This window comes from Phasianus colchicus, chromosome 3, assembly GCF_987193195.1.
Source record: "Phasianus colchicus chromosome 3, bPhaCol1.hap1.1, whole genome shotgun sequence".
Taxonomy (NCBI): Eukaryota; Metazoa; Chordata; class Aves; order Galliformes; family Phasianidae; genus Phasianus; species Phasianus colchicus.
Window position 1 is genome coordinate 4,059,291 of NC_143438.1, and position 23,917 is coordinate 4,083,207.

Genomic DNA, 23,917 nt, shown 5'->3' on the forward strand with positions numbered 1-23,917 from the left:
ACTCACTGTCACGATCAGTGTTACTTTCCAGCTTAGTGCCCAGCAGTAAGATAACACTGTCAGATGCTGGTGCTCAAAACTCACGAATCATGCCCTGAAGCATGACAAGAGTGTGTACAAAATCGACAGAAATTGAAAGCAATTCTTCATTTGCCTGTTCTTAGCCTCCAGTCATCTCAGGCAGCATTTGTCAAACCTCAAACACAGCAAAAGGAAACCTCCTTTTCTTTTTACTCTCGTATTTCTGATCCCATCCCATGATGGTACCACCCAACCGGCACACAACTGAGCTGAGGGCAGCACTCAAGACTCAGTGCAATCAGAGCACACCAGGGCTGGGACAACAAGGCTGAATCCACCTGGTGGTCCCAAAGATGGCAAAGGGAGAGGGGGCAGCAGGTCAGGAGCAAGCTGTGAAGCCCTGAGCCTGGCACAGGAATTGTCTACCAGGGAAGCTCCATCCCTGCAGGGCAGAGGACTTCCAACATGCATGGATCAGCCCTCAGTGCTGGCCCTGGAACATGCTGCTGTGAGTTGTGCATGAAGCTTATGCCACTTGGCTTGAGAGAAATGATGAGGCTGCTGACATAGGCAACTGGAAACACTCTTCACTTGCCGTTTCTGGATCGATTTATCATTTCTAGCATTTCCATTTTACATCTAAGTTATGCACTGGGAAAAATACTTTCAGTCTGGTTTACAGAGCTTATCAAGAAATCTCCTACCTCAGTGCTACAAAGAAAGGTGAGGACAGTTATGCTAAGAAAAAAATTGATCTTTATTTCTTGGTTTCAGTAGGAAGGGTTTTCTCCAAGTTTAGAAGAAATAACAGATTACTTTAGGAAAATAAAATCTGGAGGTACAGTAGGAAAACGGGGAGCAAAAGAGAATCCAAAATCTCATTTCAGAGTTTCGAAAAGCCAAATAAGACTGAATTTCCATATTGATTATACAATTATAAATCTTTATAGAGGCTTTCCAGCATTGCACATGAGCAATTCATCAAAGCATATTAGGTGCCAGAAAAGTTGCATTCAATATAAAGGGGTCATTAAGTTTCTTGTAATTGCACATTACTGAAACTTTCGTTAGTTCTAAATCAAATAAATGGGATTAGCACATATGCTCTTAAATTGACTTTATAGAATAATACTGTGGACCCTTGTGATCATTTGGAATCTTCCAAAGTAAGCCACTTTGCACTACTGTTTGCAAAAAATTCCCCAGCTCATGTTCTATTAAAGCAAAGAAATAATAACTGGAGGGAAGAATGACACCTTGGGGTTGTGCATGGGCACTTGCTGAGCACCCCTTTCTTTCCACAGCAGAGAATCACTGAAAGAGTCAGTTCTTTTTCCACTGAATCAGCCTCCAAGTCTGATGGACATCAGTCAGTGGGAGAAGCGTTGAGCCTCAATACTGGAAACGTCCTGGCAACAGGTTAAAAGATACAGCAGAGTCTATCTGGTCTGATTCTGAGTAAGGAAGGTGTTGGGTTTTTCAGGAACTGGACTCTGCTTGTCCCATTATCATCACCATCATCAGCACCTTTTTCCATTATAACCCGTTTCATCAGCAAACCTCAAGATGCATGCAGAACAGAAAAGATCAACATGAAGATGAAAGACCAATGTCAATATCATTATTTTTACCTTTTAGCAAAGTGGGTACCAATGCTGGGACAATGCTAGGGTGCTCTATGATCTATGATGTGCCCGTGTGCTTCTTTGGGGACAATGGGAAATGTTATGAGCCCAGACTGGGTCACATTCTCACACAGGCCTGCTACAAAGGCTGAGCTTTGTTTTATAACCCCAAGACCACAGGGCTTTTTGCTGAGAAGATACAATGATGGATGTGATGTGACTCACTGAGCAGCCACACTCTGCTGATGGGAAATGAAGGCTGGGTGGGACTGACAACATTTTTAAGCCCAGGATGTGTCTGTCAGCTTTACACCTCACTAGCTACACTAGGAGAAAACCTTTTCTTCATAAATTTTCCAGTTTCTCTGGGAGGGTTTGAGCCAACAGTTGATTCCACAGATCTATACTTGAGGCCCTTTGATGCAAGCAGAGCCAAAGAGCAAAACTAAACGTTCCTGAGCTGCACTGGGTAACCACCAGCAAGGTGTTATGAGCTGTTCTGCCCAGCACGGGAGGCACAGCAATGAAAGCCACCACATTTAGGCAGCTGCTGAACTCTCACACTGCTTGGATGCTAACGCTGCCTATAGCAAGCAGCTTAAATTAGAGCAGCTGGAAGAATACTCTTATTTACACATGGTCCCAGTGTGACAGAGCTGCAAATATGGCAAAACATATTTTCTTCTCCTCCTCTCTCCCACACACTGTGTTAAGCTACAGAATTGTTCTACAGAATGGATTGATAGAACAAGGTCAACAGACAACACCAGGCACAGCTGCAGGAGTCCAGTAAGAATCACAGGTGCATTCCCAGGGAAGGAGAAACTCTTCCCCCTTGCAGCTTGATTTGTGCCACAAAAGCTGTGCTGAGCTCAGTGCTCACCACTAGAAAGGACCTCAGCACTCAGCTGTGGGCTGTGTAATATTTGGTTAAGCATTCAGACACAATGTTGTGACAGGACCCTGCAAGACCTGAGCAAGCTCTTCAGTCTCTGGGCTCAGGCTGATGCCCTAGCACAGTAAAGGGCATTTAACTGACGTAACAAAAGGAAAAAAGTTAACTGCAACAAAGGTTTGGATGAAAGGCTGTGCAAGCTGATTGCTGTTCGTTTTGCACAGCAGCCTTTCCAGTGCACCACACCTTTTGTAAAACAGTTACATGAAACAAATGATTATCTGCAGTAGCTTCCATCCACACACATTTCTGAAATACTTTCATTCCAAACTGTTTTGAGAGGAAACATTATAAAGAATGGAAACCTGGCATTCAATCGGATGGAAACCTCTGTTTCCATTTTACAGAATAGGAAAAAAAAAAAAAATACCAACTATAGAAAGAATACCTAACATTAACTGCTAAGCAGGGAGATAAAAGATAACTGGAGGCTGGTGTTGGGGAGCACCCCAAGGCTGCATGCTTATACCTGCATTTGGACAAGCTTCTGAAGGGTGGGTCAGAGCTGTGTTTGCCACATAAACATCTGGTTAAAAACTGGAGTTTGACAGACAAAAATTCTGTTTTCTTAAAAACTCACAAAATAAATACCTTTTTTTCTCTCTCTCTTTTTTTTTTTTTTTTTTTTTCCCAAAGCATGGATGAAAGGCTTCTCTGGTCAAGACACAGAGCAAATATTTACAGGTACTGGGGAGACACCATTTCCTCCCTTTAGGCTTCAACCTAGTGTCTGCCACATAATTTCATCCATTCAATGATTTTTTCTTTCCAGCCATCTGCCAAGAGGAAATAACTTTGCTGTATTGGGAGTCTGGGAATCCTAGAAAACAATCTTAAATCCATAAAATAATAGAAGTGCAGTTTTACTGAGCTGTTCAATTCTATTCTGATTTTTATTACAATGTCAACAAGAGTTTAATTTGTTTTAAAGTTTAGGTTCTTAAATCTGAGTGATATACAGTAGTTTACGGCTTGCTGGCAACGGCTACTGTGGAAAAAAAAAAAAAAAAAAGGAAAGTGCATATAAAGGCAGTTCTAAGTTTGACATTGTGAAAGCAGGGAGCAGTGCCAAGAGCAGCAAACAGCATGGCTTTCCCAATCCTGGCTGGCTTTAGGGACTGCTTGCTATTGACATCAGTCGCTATGGGATACATTTCCCTGCTCTAACAAATTTCATCTGGAGACTGTAATTAAAAAAGAAATGTCTCAAAGTGTAATTTCTTTCCCTAAAACATTTACAGATGTTAACTAGGTTGCTAATGGTGTGAGATGTCTGTGGGCAGACATCTTCCTCCTTATCTGCTGTGTCAGAGAAGATTTCTTTATTAAAACCAGTCGTGAAGGTAGTGTTTTATCTGTGTGTGTCACTGTGGGTGGGGTGGTGGTGGTGGAGGTCGCTTTTTAAGCCCCTTGCTGAACTGAAAGCTTAGGAGGTGTTTTTTTCTTTATAATTTCTTCTTCTTTTTTCTTTTTTTTATTATTTGGAAGTTAGCCTGATGGAAAAGTGAAGGTACTCAAAGTGGCTAGCCTAGCAGCTGTCTTTGCCTAGCAGCTAAGAATTATCCTATCTGAGCTTTACAATTATAATAATAATAGTAGCTGTAATAATAATAATAGTAGCGGTGACGTAAGTTTCTTGCTCCAGTGACTTTTCATCAATCCCTTTGGCTGGTACTCCTTCCTAAGCTCTGCTAAAAGCATTTATGGGAGCACACCAGACAAAGGGGGAAACCACGAGCCGGGGGAACACAGGGGTGGCCGAGCAATAAGGATGCAGCTCCTTGGGAGCAAGAGGTTTCTCCAGCAGTGCAGTGCAGCATCAGCTGTGCAAGTGCGTGCCCTCTGGGCTGCACAAGGGGCTTGTCCCATCCCAGCACCTCACAGAAAGTGATGGCTGGCACATGTAGCCCAGGCAAGGCTGGTTGCTCAGGCCTTCCTCCCGCACTCCCCCCTTGTTTATTTATTGATTTATTGATTTATTTCTGTAACTGGCTTTGATTGGAGCCAGAGCCTTGGGTAAATCAGAGGAATTTCTAGATTTTTCTGAGTGCTGTGAGCTCTTGCTGTTTTCCGGTACCTACTTCCTGCCATATCTAAAATAACAGCAGCTGCATGGGCCTGATAGAGAAGTGCTCCAGGGGACAAATTCTCACAAATGGGGTGGGAAAGAAAAAAAAAGAGAGAGAGAGAGACAGTTATTAGGGAGCTGATAACATGCACAGCCAGCATCAGATTCGTTGTTAAGAGTCGATAGTACTGCAGGCTGTGGATGTTGCTGTCAGAACAAAACAATCCCTGTAAAATGGTCATGGGAATGATAAGTCTCCATGTTTACCGGGATAACAGAGGTAGCTTTACACCACTTGTCCTATTGTATGGAATATCGGGCCTCGATTAGCTAATGTCTCCGAGGGCCAGATAAGCCAGGATGAATGTCCTGTGCTAGAAGCTTTCATGCTTTCTCTTTGTCACGGCTATCTATGGATAGCTGCTATAGAAAGCCTTGCACACATAAAGAAAGCCCCCACATCAGAGACAAACGTTACAGAAAATGGAAAACTGTTGAAATTATCCAGTTTTCCACAGAGAATGCGTGGTGCAGCGTTGTCACTGGACTGCAGCACAAATGAGTGCAGCAACTCAGGAGACCTCCATAGTGGCACAAACTGACCTGTTCTGCAATGCACAGGTGAAAAGAGGCCTCCTGGCCTCACCCACACAGCCAAGGTTTGGGCAGAACTTTTAAACCATTTGCCAGATATTGTTGTGAAACAATTGCTTAGTAACTGCTTACTCCAGGAGAGAAATGTCTCTTTCCTACTGGTATAAAGGGGGGCAGAAACAGGTGTGGTGCATTCATCCCAAATATACCCTATATTACACCCTGTTTAGCACGAGAGCACAGATCCCTTCAGCTTAGGCCACGTAACCAACACAAACATTGCTTTAAATATTAGCACACCCAAATAACCAAGAAGAGCCTAGTGAGGGTTTCTGAAACCTCTGCAAGTCAGTCACATTACATACACGATACAAAGAGCATTTCAGATTATTGTATCACTGTTAACCTTTTTAATGTAATAAAATCATTTATAGTTGCTCTGTGAACTATAATTTGTGTCTGCAACAACTTTGGGGCCCTTACATTTTGACGCAGTATTAGAATTTTTCATGTATATTTTGGTGGGTTTTTTGTGTGTTTTTTTTTTTTTTCTTCCTACATAGGACTTTTTAAAGAACATTCAATGTTAGGTTATCTTGTCTGAAAATAGGAGTTTGATCCAAAAAGCACAGAAGAATTTCTACTGACTTAACTGTCTTTGCATTGAACCCTTACTAAACACAGGCAGACACGTGAAGTATGTCTACAGAAACACAGGGTACAGGTCTGAAGGCCTGGCAGAAAGGAATCACACACTGCAATGCTAATGTGCCTTTCTGCTGATTATCCCTTAACCATCACTTAAACCACAGAATCATAGAACCACCAACGTTGGAAAAGGACCTCCAAGATCATCTACCCCTACTGTCCATCTACATTAAATAACTGTTTTCATGTTGATACACAAAAATAGAAAGTAGATTAGTTCTTTTCTTTTTGCAGGATTTTGAATCACGTGCGATTTCTGATGTCAGGAGACCTGATTCTCAAGAAGTACTTCTGATTTGCAAGAAGACAGCTTTTCTGTTGTTACTTCAGTGTTGGCTTTAATGCATACACATGCTGGTGCACTTTAATCATAGAGCCCTGCAGGTTCTAAATCATGTCTTTAGGCCTAAAAATCTTTCTTCCACTTGCTTAGCTTGAGTGCACAGTTCAACTGCCAACTTTTATTTGTTAAGATGATGTTCTGCTACATAGTTCTCCCCTTCCCTACAAGAGGCTCCTTAAAACACAATCTCTCAGGTTCATGTTCTGTTAGTAACAATTAGAATTACACAAAGTGGCCAAGTTTAGACAGAGCAGACAACTCTTTCTAGCCTGAACTCATAAAACTGGAATCTATTACAAACATTTTTTTTTTACCAAAGAAACATAGTCAACAATACAAGAAAGTGAATTTGCATTTCAACCAAAGTACAAGAAGTCAGAAATGATGCCCAATTCTGTTTTAAAAGCTGTTATGGCTGTGCTACATATATATAGCATATATGTATATTATATGAGTATATATATGAGTACATTACTGGCAAACTTGTTAAGGAATTTGGGAATAGGATTAACAAACTAGGTGAGACTAGGTCACAAAAAGAGATCAATGATCACGATTTTCAGCCTTTTTTTAAGAAAGGGCAATCACAGAGAAGGTCAGAGACAGACTCAAGAGCAGCATTACAATTATTTACTGACATGAGACTGGAAAAAACAACACATAACTTCAAGTCATGCAACTTGGAGTTTAGACACATAGGAAAGAACGGTTCATTTTATGCAACTGATCATAGCCAAATATTAAAATCTTTTGGAAAAGCCCTACCTTTTCTTATTCTACAAACCAGGAATTTGTTATTGGTATACCATGAAATATACAAAATCCATTCATACAAATTCATTTCCTTTAGTGATTTCCACTGGCATATGAGAAACAAATACAAGTCTGTAATGGAAAGAAAAAAGCTACACAGAAATGTCTGCTTGTACTTAAAAGTGAAGTAATCTCAAGTGAGCAGGCAGCTAGAACCATCTCTGCTGCTAGAACATTCATTCTTAAATAAGTATTGGTTATGAACAGGTAGAAATCAGTGCAGATGCACTGCATCTCAATGAATAAATGCTGGTTTACTGTAGTCGTCTCTATCAAGAATAACTGAAAGTTTTCCCACGCTAAGATTTTCATTTGCAGGAGCAATGTGCAATGCAGGTATCTCTTCCATTTTCTGAGAACTATTCATACTTAGACAGTTGAAAGAATTCTTGCAATCATTTAAGGTATGGGGTTTTTTTTTACTAGTTGAGGTGCTTCTCCTCAGTAGGAGCTTTTCATACAAAATTTAATGACTTTGAACTTTCTGAACACTGACAATTCAGAAAAGAGGCACAGGAAGGCAGTAATCAACACTGTTTGGGGCACAGTGCACAACAGAAGGCATGATACAGCCTCATTTGAAGTCATGTTAATCTGTCAGCTGCTCTCTGAAATGATCTCTTAACCGACAGCACAAAAATCACATTGATTGCTGCAGAAATTCGGATTTCTTTATCAGGGAAACCATAGATTTTGCTACTGAAACACGTATATAGCTGGTGATGTCCACCTAGCTGACTAGAAATTAAGGTCACGGCTCCCAGGATTAGATAAAGTCTTGTCTCTACCACCTTCCTGACTAAAATCCAAGAGAGTAGGTTTCTGTTTCAAATTTTAAAAGCAATTTTTTTTTTTCTTCTGAATATTCATTTAACAACCAAAGAAATGGTCCATCCATTTGAAGTTTTCTTAAAGGGGAATCTTGCAGCTCTATCACATTTACTTGTCATACTCTATTTTGTGTTGAGTGCTCTATAATAATAAAATCCTACTACCTGGTCTGTTTTACATGGGCAGGCCCTGCTGCAGTAAACTAGATCATGAGGACAGAAGGTGCATTTTGCAGCAGCCAGCAGGATGGGATGGAGACCTCAGACACTAGACCTTAATAATCAACAGAAAACTTCTGGATCAACACTTGGTTGCTGCTCTGGTTTCAAATGGTGATGCTCCCCACAATGAAACCCAATGGTAGGGATGAGATGAAGGAGGAATTTTCTCTTTTAGCTGAGTAGATCATTATTACTTTTTTTTAAGTATATGAGTGATTTTGGTCTGGAAACATAATTTTTTGATGAGATGCCATTCAGTCCAGGTGTTTTTCCCAAGTTAATATTAAATATAGCTCTGGAAAATTCAGCAGATGTTTCAATTTTTTTCTAGATCCAAACTTTTATTTTTTATTTTTTGCTACTACTCTGTCTTTATTTAAGTAGTTGACTCTAATTGATTCTTTAATGCACTAATTCATAATGTGTTTTGAATCTCCTGTTAATTTACTTGCAACGTTGCTATTATTTCCTGTGATTTAACACATCCTGTTTTAGAACATCCATCAAAATTGATGGAAAATTTTTTTCATGGCATTTGGATCACATCCTGACTGTAATTTCAATGCCATCTCTCTAAAGTTCCAAAGTAAGGGGATTTCCAGTTTTATTCTTCAAACATATAACCCTGAAAATGAACTTTTGAAAATCCTTCCCTGCCTTGTCAAAGGCCAATCACTTCTACTCCTTCTAGCAATATTATTTTCTCTACATAATTTCTAATGGGGAAGAGACAACGAAAAAATATCTCTGATTTTTTTCTGATTTTTTCAAGAACACCCTGTTATTTTGAAAAGAAGTCTTAATATAAGAGATTCTCACTAAATTCAGGCGGTGTGACTGTATTTACTCAAAGAATATTCACCATCCCCTTATTTTTTAACATATTTTTGACGGCCTGTGGGCTTCTTGCAGGAACTCTCTCCATTCAATGGTAATTCTGAAGCTGTCTCCCTGGCAATAAAGCCCAGAGATAACTCCCATGGAAACGCCCCAGTGGAGCTGCCCCTATGCAGTGCAATAACCTCACTGCAGATCAGTATCTACATCAGACTGCTGCTTCATGAACATTTTTTTAGGTCTCATTTAACCTGCTTAAGGTTAATGCTTATTTCATCATCTCCTTCCATTTTTCTCTACTGGTAAATTATTTTGGGGCAAAATGGAGCATTCTTTAAATATACTTCCATATGGCACGCAAATCCTGGGCTATTACTACTCATTTCTACTATTTCAGTTTTAGACAAACTTCTCTCACACCCACACTCACCATTTCTCCTCTTCTTCCAAAATCCATCTTTTCTCTCTTTTTTTTTTTTCTTTGAATGAGCATGCTGTATTTAACTTTCCTCTCATTTCTCTTTTTCTCAAGCCTTCTTTTGTTCTAGCTATGTCACCAAGTATTTTCGCAGACAGACTTTACGTCTGAAACTTTCAAATATGTGCTAACCATTTCACAGCCTCATGAGAAAGCTTCCCTTTTCTGTGCGTGTTCCCCACGTAAATGTATATACATTGCCTTTGTTGCAAAAGATGCTTTCGCATTACCGTGTCCTTCCAAAACCTTATTCCTCAACATCATCACAGCTGGTTCCTCATTAGTACTTTAGTTTACCACATTTGAGACTCCTGAATACCAACAACCCAAAGACACACCACTGTAAGGGGAAGCTGCCTGGACAAGTTCTTAAGGCTTATGCAGATGCACTGAGGTGAAAGCCCTCAAGCAATTAGCTGAGTCCAAGTGCAGCCTGGAATGTGGTGAAACACAGCTAGGACTGGAGAAAAGCCAGCTAAGAGAGAGGAGCTCATCTTGATCAGTTGCTTCAGTTTACAAAAAGAATAGCTGGATCACAAACACTTAAATGCCTGAAAATCATTCATCAACAGCTACAGCTCAGAACCGTGCAACAGCATGGAGCCAGATTTCAGAGCTGCAAAGGGCAACTCAGTTCAGAACCTGAGCACAATGGAAGTCCCACAGAATGGGCTTCTCCTCTTGACCTCATGTTCCTAAGAAGTCTTACTCAAGAGACACCTGCATGAGTGTCTCTCAGCCAACTCTTATGGACTCTCAGCCAATACACCTTAAAGCAGGTAGAAGAATTAGTATACTACGTCTTACATCTCACTTACATATGTATGTAGGTTGCTCCAAAAGTAATTTCTCCAATTTATTTCCACGGAAACTACAACAGATATAGGAAGCACAATAACACTTTTTGATAGAGCAAACTCTCACCTACAAAAGAGTTTTTCAACATAGTCACCACCATTAGCTATGCATCTTCACCAGAGCCTGCGTGCTGCACTCGTCAAAAACCTGCACCTGCAAAGGTGACCCACTGTAGCTGTCACCACTGCTGAAATGCACCACCCCCATCTCACTGTGCTCATGTCTTCTGTTTGGTCTCCATAAACATTCAGCAGGCATTGATGAGTGTCCATGGGTGCAATTTTTTCCAGATGGAGGAGTTCAGTGACATATATTTGCTTCATACACACTGCCACGTCAGCCATTTTGTCAGACTGCCCCTCTGCTGTTGTCTGTCACACAGCAACAAACTGTAATGGAATACTGGCAGCAAGGTTCAACCTCTCCTACCATACCACCACCATCTGCCTTTGACATGGTGGTTCAACCTAATAAAATACCAGGCATTACTTTCAGAGAAGCCCGTTGCATATATGCACACACACATACATTATGTGTTTGTTTATGGATCTGCATATACAGGATAGAAATGAACGTTTAAATATTTTGCATTTTCGCATTTTTGGAGGCTTCACCCATGACCCCAAAAGGCTTTTTTTTCTACTTCTTAAGTGGTTTACACAAGTGTTTATTCATAAGATGGCAATGTAATACATATTTTCCCTGAAGCACTAGAAAAAGAGCTGACTGCTGCTCCCTGGGTATCAGAATTGGTTAGTTATATCTATTGCAATATCTACCCTGGAACCACAAAGATATCACAACAGGTATGAGATGGAATAAATCTTTAGCCTTAGCTCCCACAGAAAGCTCACATCAAGAAAAATCTGGACAGCAAAGACACGAAGAGTAAATCTCATCTTCTGCATTCCCACATGAATGCAGAAGGCTAAAACTAAGTAGAAGAAAATAACATTTGGGCAAAGGCAAGATGAGAGGAATGTTCTTCTACAAACACGATGCTTGGAAACACAAGTCGTAACTACATAAAGATGAAAGAATTTAATCCACTAAATGTGGACTTTAACGGTCAGTATAATTGCTTCCCAACATCATTCAAATGCACATATTCATGTGCTTAGGGAGGATTTTTTATATAATTTCAGGACCATCTCACTTCCTGATACCTGTCTTGTAGTAGACTTGAAAGTATGGAAAATGTAGAAGGCCAACCAACCAAGCCAAGCCAGTAGAACAGGACTGGGCCAGCTTTCTGGTTTGCAGACAAACCCAACCAAACTGGTTAACAAGGAATAAGTCCATAGTTTCCTTATTTCTTACTTCCCAATAAGTTCTGAATTTTTTCAACATTTAGATTTTAGAGGCCTTTTCAGTTACAGAGAAGGAGAAGGGGAATGTTTTGAGGGTCTGTTTTTTTTCATAAGCTTCCTCCCAGTCTAGTGATAAGCCTCATGTGGAAAGCACGTTCCCTCTTTGGTTGCAATCAGCACTAGCCCCTCAGAGAGGAGAAAAGATCAGGAGCCAGGTTATCAAAAAGCCCATTCTTGACAGTGATGGTCAAGCTACGTGCCCACAGTTGTCCAGCAGATGCAGATGACACAACTGACAGTGCTGCACATGAATCTCCTAGAAAAATTTCCTTCTCTGCATCTCTATCTGCAACCAGATTGCAATGAATGCAGCTATTATGCATTTTAACTACCAGCCATATGCCTGGTCCTGTTCCCAATAAACCCAAAGGGAACAGTGTTATTGACTTAAGTGGGAGCAGAGGCAGGCCCTCTGCCACTCTGCAGTCTAGCAACATTACAGCTTGCTAACACTCAGCCAAGAGCACTGTACGTGAAGTCAGTGAGTTTGCTCATGAGAGCACTTCCTTTGACACGTATATGTTTTCTGGGCTAAGTAAGAGAGTTGCTTCAGCCCAAGTCTTCTATTTGCAGCAGAGGTCTCTATGATACTCTCCATGTAGAAGAGGGATTTTATAAAGCAACTTCCCCAGCAGTGTTTTGCCAGGAGGGATTCAGGACATGAGAGCACGGAGGCCATCCATGAGCCACACAGCCACACCTGGCCAGCTAACACTGCACAGCTCAGCAGAAATGTTTCAAACAAACAACATATTCCTAAAATGAATTGCATTGGAACAAAGCTTTCTCAAGAAGCTTGTGCTTCTGCAAGCCACATATTTTCCTTGGCGCTCCTCCAGGCTTAAAAGCAGATGTAAATGTTACAAAGGCTCAGATACAGCAACTTCTTCTCCCCTGATCGCCAAGGAAAACTTGCAGAAAATAACCCACGAAACCTTTACCATTTGAAACAGCAATGCCAACAGCCATTACGATTGAAATAGGAGAATGAAACAGACATGGAAGTGGGGGGCAGTTTTTTCCCCAGTTAATTGCACTGTGACTACCAAGTGTGAAGCTGGCATTCAGTTCAACAGAGGCAGTGTAATGCTTCATGATCTGTACACTAAATGATATGAAACACTTGATGTGAAGGCGTGCATGCAGATGACATCAAACAGAGGCTGGCTGAACTTTGTGCACTAAAAATCCTCTGGGGTATCAAAACAATGCAAAGCATGGCCTACTGGTTTTTACAGCTTTCCCATCACTTTACCACTCCCCTGGTCCCAACTTCTGTGCCTCCTTAAGTGTCTACGATCACCGAATGAAGGTGGAGGCACTCAGGACTTCCCTGAAGAAGCTAGATCTTTCTTGAAAGCCCAAGAATCAAGGGCCTCCCTGGCTATGTAAGCGCTGGTGATAGAAGAAAAAGTTCATTGGTAGATTGCACAGGTACTGCAATTAGAGGCAGTCAGATCTGTTCTGAGAGCACCCATGCACACGGGACTGGAGGGACTCAGGATGTGACACCTAGTCTGATCACCTACTCCTCTGGGGGCTTCCTTTTGGCGAGCCTCTTGGGAGACTCAATTCACTTCAACTCGCTGAGAGCAGCGAAACTTCCTCCTTAGTCCAGGAGTGTGGTTTTGTGTAACAGGACTCCCCTCAAATTCAGACTTGCAAGTCCACCGGAGATCTGACACTAACAAATTACTTCAGTCCTCCCTTACTCATCACGCACAACCGAAGTCCCGAATGTTAACAACTCAGCATGTTTTATCACAGTAGCATGTACACTTTCAATCATCATTAGAAGTGAGGAGGGTCTCGGGGCAGGCACCAGGCCAGATTAAATAAAACTTTCCATGAGGACAGCTATTTGTTTTTTTCCCAGAACTGCTACTCTAGGCCAAGAAGGAGGGAGGGAAAAGCTCACACAAGCCAGACTGAAGTGTAGACAGTGTTACTGGACTTTGCAGACTACCTGCATGTTGCTCTAATGACATCTGGACTACTGAAAATCACAGAGTGCACTCAGGAGTTTTCAAAAGCATAATTGTGGCAGCAGCAGACTAAACTTAATGCCTTAAGAGCCAATCACTTTAATCACGACGCTGAGATGTATGAAAAAGGATACATTTCAGCAAAAGAATAATTCTGTCTGCTATAGTTCCTGTTCAAATAAACTATATCACCAAAGCACGTGCATTTGAAGAATACAGAGGAATAATAAGAAAAAAAAGAACATATGGTCTAGAGGCAAAAAAAAAAAAATCATATATACAGTATAGGAGATATATGGACTTGTCAGACATCTAACAGTTCAACACTCTGTAAGCAATTCATGGGAATGACATTAGCAATAGCTCATATTACGTCCAGGAGTTACAGCTTTTACTGCAAAAGTTATTTTTAAAAGAGTCATGTTTAAAATGAAATGACTGGCAGGGCTGCAGCTTTCAGTAACACTTTACCTGTGGTTTTGCCACTTTTACATACTTATTGGGGGCTTAATGCTCCCAATTTACCTTTTCAGAGTAAAATAAAAGTTGCAATGAGCGCATTCATTGGCACGGCGCTATAAAACTCACAGCTGTGCAAAGACAATCACAAGAACAAAAGCCTCCTTGTTTTAAAAAGGATGATGATATGGTTTTGATACTTTCTGTTAGCCGTGTATATAAACATCAGATATCTTCGTTTATGGTTTATGTACGTTCATCTATCTACATAAAGATTTATAGTTCAGATCAAGTGAAGATCAGGATAGCGACTTTTATGAATGTGTCTGTGTGGAGTGGAGGAGGCTGACTTAATACACAAAACTTCAGACAAGCGATCTGTCTTTCAGATATTGTTATTCCAGCTCTGGCATTTCCATGGGACCTGGGGCATTCTGGAAAAGAGTTTTTTAACCTGAGGGTGAAATTCTGGCCCCATTACAGTCAGCGGTAGCTTGCTGCTGCCTACAAATGGCTGGGACTCCATCACAAAATTGGGTAGAAGTTGAAGAAGCCAAGGCCTTCTTCAGCTTCTTAACTCAACCTTTATTAAAGAATCCTCCAGGTTGCTGTTTCACTTTTCATTAAAAATTGCTTTTGTAAAGTTTTATGCATTCATATAGCAAGATCAGATCAAAGCACGTACCTCGATATCTGCTGAGAACATAAATAATCCACCTTTTTCCTGTTGGTACCAATGTGTTTCCCACTAGCTTTTTAGAAATAGCTTCATTTTCATCTGTAATGAAAACTAATTTCTTTGATGTTTCTAAATGGCAGGAAATAATTTCACAGTTGAGTATCATTCTGCTGCAGGTAAAAATGCCATAGCTTTTGGGAGTGCCAGTTACAACCCAAAAAATGTTTCTTGGCATTAACATACCTAATTGAACTCTCCATCCTGGTGAAATAAAAAGATTTGGAGATTCTGTGTTACACCCAGACTACACTAGATCCAGGAAAGGGAAATGGGGATAAGGTAGATGATCTCAAGTCACCTTTAGCATCCCCTGTTGTGAGCCTGGCTGGTCCCCAAGCTGCCTGAACATCCTGAAAGCTGTGTGAACACAGCTCCACCACTTTTGGCTTGGAATTTCTTCTACCACTAAGAAAAGTATTCAAAATTTGGAAAAATTATTTGAGTTCCCCCAGACAACAGAAAAAAAGTAGGATTATTTCAAAAACAGACTGTCACAGATTTTGACCCAGGTCCCTGTTAGAGGGCTAATGAGGAGCTACTCAAAAGTGAGATATAAATTAAGGTAAATTTTCACATCCCCTTGAGGTAACGATTGGTTCAGGGAGTAGGGAGAGTTCTCATCAGCTCACACTTTCCCCAAACTGGCTGTCTCATTTGGCAATGTCAATTCTGCTTTATCCTTTCAAAGTCTGTACAGCACTTTGGACTCATTGATCCCCCCCCAAAATGTTTACTCTTAAAAGCAGTTATCCACATGTATCTGTACTGAAGATGTCCTACAGGAAGACAAATCAGACTGCCTGTCTGCCTAAGGATTTTCCATGGGCTCTACCACCCTACACACCCAGCACTGCTCCCGGGTTAGATCTGTAAGGGGAAAATCATGTCATCTTTGCTGTCTAGAGCAAGGACAACATAGGAACATGGAGACAGTGTTAGCACTGGATGGTCTGCCAGGGTGCTGCAGTGTGCTGCAGGCTGCTGCAAGAACTCCTGGCAAGGAGGACAGGAGACACCATGTCTTCTATTGCAAAGAACCAGCAGAGGAACAGCACGAGGCATAAATGTCACATTTCAGCTCCTTCATCAGGCCATGCTTTTAAACAGCACATCAAATCTTGCTGTGAAAGCAGCAGCAGGAGTCAGCCATAATCTTTGTTTGGAGGTTGAACTCATAATTATTTGAAATGAGTGCTTGTATACAAGCCAGATAGTTTTCAATATCAAGAGCGTAGCCATAATATATCAGGTATCACTTTATGGGGTGAGTTTGAAATATGTTATACATTTTGAATCATATATGCACATATTGAAACGGACAGCGCATTTAATGAGTAACCCAGGTGGCTACTGTAGATTTTGATTTAAAACAAGATTGCCAAGACCAAAGCTTACTTGCCAAAATGGAAATCTCTTTGGGTGCTCCCTTTATATCAGTTCAGCTGCCCACCATTACAGAAGCAGAGAAGTGTTATGTACAGGATATATATTATATATACTCACTGACTGTTTTTTTCCATCTTTACACTCCAGTATAGATGGTCTATATTTGGAGTTACTCCAGACCACAAAGAATGAGCATTGCTTTGATCCCATAAACTGAAACCAAAAAATTTCTGTTTATACCTGTTCCAAAATTGCTACATATATATTACTTACATAAATTCAACCTCTCCAGATTTATTTTTTTTTTTTCTAGGAAAACAAGCAACCAAAACTTTACCAAATATCATCTGGCATAGCCAGTTAGATATTTCATTTGTCCAGTAGTCCCATAAGTATGTCAGATGTCTGTATCTCACACTTGTCATAAGTACTTCCAAGTAAAACTGGAGGTATTAAGTAGTTACAAGACACTACGAATATTTATTTATTTATGGAATTAAGCTTTGTGAATTTAATTTTTAGTGTCACCTCAACACTGCATTACTTTTAATCTACCTTAAGGATGATGGAAAGAGTTGATATAGTTAGAGTAATATGGAAGGGAAGCAGTGAAGTTTATCTGACATCTCTCTAGCTCTCATATTGACGCCAGGTACAAATATTTAGAAAAATTAAAAGTAATTTAAATTATGCTATATAATTTAAAGATGGATACAACTGAACAATAAACAATGGTGATACATTAAAAGAAAAAATCAGGCACATGTAAAATCCATTCTTCCCCTGGACAGTGCCTTATTCCACAATTAGTACCAGAGGTCTGAATGAGACAGCCCCAGGCACAAGAGCACTGCACACATGGGGTACATATCTCACTGAGCATCACCTACTGGGACACCAACTGCAATCACATAAGTTTCTAGGCAGTCCCCACAGTGGCCAAACTGTCCTTTGAGACTGTGTCAGGAAGGCAAGACATCAGCCTTTCATTAGTAGGGGGTGAGCATGATATGGGGATTTTTTTGCTGAGACAGGATGAGCTGATTAGACATTTGCTGGGGAAGATAAAATGACATCAGATGTGGCTGCAAGTCTTGCACACTCTAGACTATGGGTGGGCTGTCTGCCACCCAGTGTGGCCCTACTGCAAAAGGCTTCCTGATGGGCTGGACCCACCAAATGCAGTTCAATGAGCTGATCCAATGGAAAACTGTGTAGATTTTGTTATTCTTGTAGAGATAATTTCCTATTAGCCTGTTTGCTGCTACATAATTAATTAATATTACTCAAAGGAAGAAGCAAGAGCATGTGGCCTAGATGGACTGATGCAACCCTTTCCATGGAGAGCCTATAAGTTAATCAGATTAATTGTAATGTGAAAACATTATCTGCACAGGTTGTTCTTAGGTTGCCTCCACGAATGCATAGATGTAAACTGGCTTTGAGCCTGACATACAGCTTTGTGCTTCTGTGCTGTGTCTGAGGTGTGTCAGTGTCCTGGCCAGCACATATCCCACAGGATGTGGTTCCAACCTCCAGCTCCTCTGCTGCACAGTTCCTTTCTCAGACCCAACACAGAGATGAACAAGAAGACAGTAGTACTCTTTTCCTGACATCATCAAAGGCAAGGCACAGAGTGGATGGCCTTTTCTTTAGGCAGTGAGATAGGGCACGGATGGGTAACAGTAAGCTCACGTGGACAAGGCTGCATTAGTCTGTGACAGACCTAAACATCAGTGTAGTCACAGAACGGGTAGCTCCTCTAGTTACCATTTCTGATTACCCATAGAGCGAACTGCTATTGCTTAATTTTCTGAAATGACATACGTTATTTTTCTTCTATTATATATCATTGCCCTGTTACATCTACATATTATTTTTTGGCTTATAGTTCTTGTGGTCAGCCATGGAATGAATGATTTTGATAGCCTGATGGATGCCAAAGGGAAATATGTCTGAATTTGGTGAGCTGAATAGATCCTCAAAGTCAACTTTAAGTATCAGTGCAGATGTACATGGTGGTTTCTGCAATTACTTCTGTCTGTCTGTCAGATGACTGGTATGCATGTGTGTCCAGAAGAGAGAACGGAACAGAAATGGGTAAGGACTAAGCCATTTCTGCTTTGTCAGAGAGAATGAACGTTGCTAAATAAATTAAGGAACGTTTGGATGTAGTGTTGAGGGACATGGTTTAGCAAGAACCATTGGTAGTGGGTGAATGGTTGGACTGGTTGATCCTGTGGGTCTTTTCCAACCTTAGTGATTCTATGATTCTATGATTAAAACTTCTGTTCCAGATCACACTGCAACAAAGCTCCTGTGATCCTTCAGGAGAGACCTGAAGTAGATATGGTTGATAAGCTCTACTCTTCATATCTCAGCTGCAGTCCAGTTCCTCCAGCAGAGATGAGACAAAGGTGGGCTTGGTAATGCTGTGACAGAAGTGCTTGCTGGATTTTGGAGAAGTATGGCAGAAAGACTATCCATTCTTTGTACTTTTCTAGAAAGACAGCTATAGACTAGCTTTATAGTGGTGAAAAATGTACAGTATATGAAGATAACACTGTCTCAAATAATGTGTTGTGCAAAACTTTAGTAAACTGAACTCCTAATTAGGGGAATTCCTCAGACCTGTCTATCATGTAATCAATAACAACTTCTGTTGCTAAAATGATTTTCCCAGAGTTGAAAATCAAAAGACTGCTCCTAAACATTCATTTATAATCCTAATTCAGGTAGTATCATGCTGTCTAAAATAAAAATTGGTTTGTTTTTTTGGCAATGAACTGTCTTTAAATTCTCCCTGAAAGACAGTTGCATTCACAGGTTCCTTGGCACTAATTGGTTTCAATGCAGCCATTTCAAAGGCATTTCTTTTTCAAATAGCATGGCATGGTATGTTACATAAAGTTATATGGCTATTGGAAGGGAACTCACGTACTGCATTAAGGTGAGGGTTCAGAATACTTCTGGGATACTTAGCAGCATGTGCTAAATCACAGTTCAGTGAGGTCACATAATCAAATTCCAGATTACCCCTTTTATTATGCTCAGCTAATAAATCTTCGGAAGCTGGAGTCTGACAAGTTCATCGCAGCATTTTAATATTTCAGTGGTGCATGTAGAATATATATGCATAGAAAATCTTACCAAAAAAAAAAAGAAAAAAGCAGGAGCAAGTCCTCAGTAAGAATAAGAATGGAAGAAAAAGAAGTAATATCAGATGCCACCAGACTGAAAAGTTACGCTGAAAGATGTGTCACTATTTTTAATTTAAATTTTCACAACTGAAGGAGAGCAGTTTATCATTTAGTTCCAGTGCGAAGATTTGTGTATCAGAAATTTTACTTCATTATGGACAGAACAATGTTAAATATGTTTTCACTGCAGTTTCATGAGTCACTGACATAGGCATAAGCCAAGACCATACAGTTAAGATTATTGCAGTGTAGCTGTTGGTCATGCAGCCAGCTCTAACTGATAGCATTAAAGGCTTAGATAATATGGTTTCATTATTGCAAGTGAAACTGAGAACCTTCTTCCATATAGAAACAAACCGAGCAAAACTCAGCATAATTCCACCAGGCTGTTAATTATACTTTTCTTTTCCACCCGAATTCAAAAGGAGGAGGAAGTTAAGGGAACTCACTGATAGAGCAACATGGTTGAACGCAAACCTCTACGCTGTGGAAGACTTACCATCATCCAGGTACATCTGGTCCAATTCCTCAGGTTCTCGCTTGATCGTTACAGGAATAGGGGCCAAATTATGATTACTTTCCTCATGCAACTCTGGCAATGACAGTGGTTGGGTTGTTGGAGACTCATTTCTGTGAACCTTCGGCAGTTGCTGCTGCTGTTGACCCATTATGGATGAGTGAGTTGGACTGCAGGACTGCAAATAGGTTGGCTCTTGGGTAACAGATGGAACTGGAGAAGAGGGACTGTTGGGATAGAGTGTTTGTTGATAACCAAGGGGACAGCTACTGCTCAGATGTTGACTCACCTGCGGCTGCAGCATGATGTGAGATGATTGCTCGGGGGAGCTTGGGTGCACAACTATAGACCTTGGCACTTCCTGTATGGTGGGGACACCTCCAGCGGGCTGCTGAAGTCCGAGGTGACTGTGGCCTGGGTTGGGGATGCACTTGTAAGGAGAGGATGAAAGGTCGTGCAGCTTGGGGCTTGCGTTGGGAGAGGGTGACATCACCGTGTTCCTCTGCTGACAGGAGGCGAAGCCAGCCATGAGGCACGAACCAGGATCAGGGGGCATCATGATCTGCTGGTTGTAGTACGGTTTAGAGAGAGGGCTTAAGCCTTGGTTCATTGGTCCACAGGTTTGAGCAGGCTCATAGTCATCTGTGGGTTCTGTTTTTATAATTGGAACTGTTAAAAGAAAAAAGTTTTAAATAAACATGAGCTGCATATTGGTATGATCAAGTTGGCTTGTGGCTAGGATACCCTTTGCAAAACAAACAACGTCTTGAATAAGACTCTGTGTGTCTTTTGCCTAGTTCTCCCACCCTATAAAAAAAAATGAATGAGTCATCAGCACAAGAAAGTCACAGCTGGTTCTAATATTGAAAAGGACTATTTTCTTTGGACTCTCCTCCAGCACTAATGTGCTATAAAAATCTATTTGCAAATAGCTGTGCTTCAGTGGAAGCTTTGGACCCAAGGGCTCCATGTATTTGTAGTAATCAAAGCAAGAATTTTAACTTGGACATACTACTGCATTTCTACGGCTACTGATGGCCCATTTGATAAATGTCTGCCCATTTGGTAAACTGGTGCATAATAAGGTAGAAATGGAGCTTCAGAGTTTAGCAAAAGCAAAACTGCAAAGATAAAAGACAAAGTACCACATACAGTAAATTTTCAATTATATAGATATTTTTGAAAGAGTAGAATTTGATTTGTTTAGTTTTTACAATCTTGCTAAACAACAAATGAGTGTAAAATTCTCAAGAAGTCACATCCAACTTTTTGTGATTCTAAGTTGGATCCAAGTCCCTAATGCCAGCTCCTAAAAGGTGTTAATTCAGTCTCTGGATACCAAGAAATACTGATTCCTGTTCTACGTCTCTGCTTGCTCTATCTGCTGTCTCAAAAGAGGTCCTAATTGAGCTGTTAAACCATGTCTTGAAATGGCACCAGCTCATGGACAGAATGACTCAGTGACTATCAATCCAGTCATGAAAAATACAGAGCTGCTTTCTCAAGTCAGAGGAAAGATCTTCCTTAAATCAGTGTGCCTTTTTCACATCAGCTATCTGTCTCAAATCAGAGAGGTGCATTTCCTGCTACATGACACGTGCAGTTCATAGGTAAAAGATGCCTACTTTCTCTGTCAGGAAAATTATAAACAATAGGGCCAAGTCAGTATGTAGATGCATTTCTTCTTGTCAGATGAAACTATAAGGCATACAACAGCTGACTTTGGATGCCTCGTGGCATTTAATCTTCTTTCTCAAAAGAGATCCACGGGACAGCCATAGCTTAGATGGACTGTTGGAAATGTATGGTGACACCAGAGAATGCCTGTTAGAATACTAGGATAACAAACCCGTTGTGGCACAGAGTTATTAATGAAACATGTCTGTACAGCTCAGCTTAGAGCAGATGCTTGTCATGAGTGTTTCTGTGTCTTTACATGCATGTTTTTTACCAACATCCTTGTCTGTAGGTCACTCTGAAAGTAATGCCTCCTATTTATTTCCATGGAAACTACAACAGGTACAAAAAGCACAATAACAATATTTGATAGAGCAAATTCTCAGCTACAAAATGCTTTTTAAAGGTAGTCATCACCATTAGCTGTGCATTTTCACTAGTCATAACAAGATCCTGTGTGCTGTGCTCATAAAAATCTGCACCAGCAGAGGTGACCCACTGTTGCTGTCACCACTGCTGAAATGCATCATCCCCCACTCACTGTGTTTGCATCTATTGTTTGATCTCTATAAACATATGGCAAGTGTTGATGAACACCAAAGGGTGCAATTTTTTCCTCATGGAGGAATTCAGTGACACACCTTTGCTTCATGTGCACTTCCAGGTCAAATGCCATTCTGTCAGACTGACCCTCTGCTGCCATCTGTCACACGGCAACAAAATGCAATGGAATATTGTCAGGAAGGTTCACCCTCTGCTGCCATACCACCAACATCCACCTCTGACCCAACCTAATAAAATAGGAGGCATTATTTTCAGAGCCGCCCTTATATTCTCCAATCACTTGTTTCTATATTCGTGCATCAGTCTTTTCAACCCATCAAAACGCACGTGTGAGCATTTGTACCTAAAAAAATCTTTTCTAACGCTCACAAATTTTGCTGCTAGTGGATGCAGTTCACTACCTTTGTTTTACAGCCCCCCAGGCTCTTGTTAACTTTTGTCCTTTTATGTTCTTTTATATATAGATGCTTGCAACACTTGTTTCAAGATTTCCATCACCCCTAGTAAAAACATGCCTATATATGTATCAAATGCAAACGTGCCACTCAGGATGAATGTACTAAGGATAATGGACTGTCACTGGATTCCTCACAATCTTATTTTCATCTGCTTGCGTGCTGTACACTGGCTAGCACCACTACTAATACACTTGGTTACAGAGAAGCAGAATCCAGGTTTGGAGACAGCTTTATAAAACCAGTATCACACCCTTTATGAAAATGCAAGACCAAAGAAACGCACCTAGATAAATATAGCAGCACAGATATTGTAAGAAAATACCTTTAACAAGTTCCTGAGCTAGCAAATATTCTCATATGTTTTATATTAGGTTCACTGTACTAGCACTAACCACAGCACAGCTGGAAATATGATGGTTGTTGAACACTGAATTTTCCCAATATATCACTGTTATAGAAACACCTGTGCTAAATAATTCCGAGCTCAACCACTGGCAATTCAACTGCAATAAACCCTGGTGCTGTCTGACTTGTTATAACCCGGGGAAGGATTATAGCCCTGGTGGCACACAGGGCCGGAGGGAGGAGGCTTTATGGTTCCTGATCTCAGGTTGGTTTTCGTTGTAGCCCTTCACAGCACATCTTTGCTACTTGGCTCACCAGACACTTTTTGTCACTGCACTTTTGATATTTTTTCTATATAAAACCATGGAGTCAAATGAATGACTGTGAACATCAAAAATCTGTACGTTACGTTTTCTTATCTCACTACTCTGAATACAGCTGCCACAAGCAATAGTCCACAACTGCTCAGTCCTGCTCTGCACTAGGCAATGGAATTATGTGCAACAGGGGTTATTCCATTAGTCCCCAAACTCTTGAAGGTGGTGACAGTAACCAAAAGTAAGTTCTGTAAACTCAGGCGCAAAACAGAGACTGGCATTAATTACAGGCACCAGCCACAGCAAGTCACAATAGCTGGATCTCTGACAGTAATTTGGTAGGGGGAATGAAGGGGGACACTTCATCTGACATCTGTTTACCTTGTCCTCTTGTATTGCTCTGAACTGATAATCTTGAACTCAGTTATTTCACGTACCTTGAAGCAAGTGTCTGGAAACAAACAGATACTGCCTGCACCTGTGCTTAGAGCAGTCTGAGCTACCTCAAACTGTCTCCATTACCTTTTTTTGTGTTTTTCAAGATAGGT

At 40.8% G+C, this 23,917-nt stretch overlaps 1 protein-coding gene across 6 annotated transcripts in view; it reads right to left on the reverse strand.

Moving 5' to 3' along the window:
• The window catches only part of NFATC1 (nuclear factor of activated T cells 1), a 115,735-nt gene that overhangs the window by 10,994 nt on the left and 80,824 nt on the right, over positions 1-23,917 (reverse strand). For 2 of the 6 annotated variants that reach the window (XM_031609864.2, XM_031609880.2), the window contains exon 9: positions 19,991-20,677. In XM_031609864.2, coding sequence (XP_031465724.1) covers positions 19,991-20,677 — 687 coding nt within the window. Of the gene's footprint in view, positions 1-19,990; positions 20,678-23,917 lie in introns of those variants that run through there. The other 4 variants (XM_090136845.1, XM_031609889.2, XM_031609894.2 and 1 more) reach the window with 4 other exon arrangements.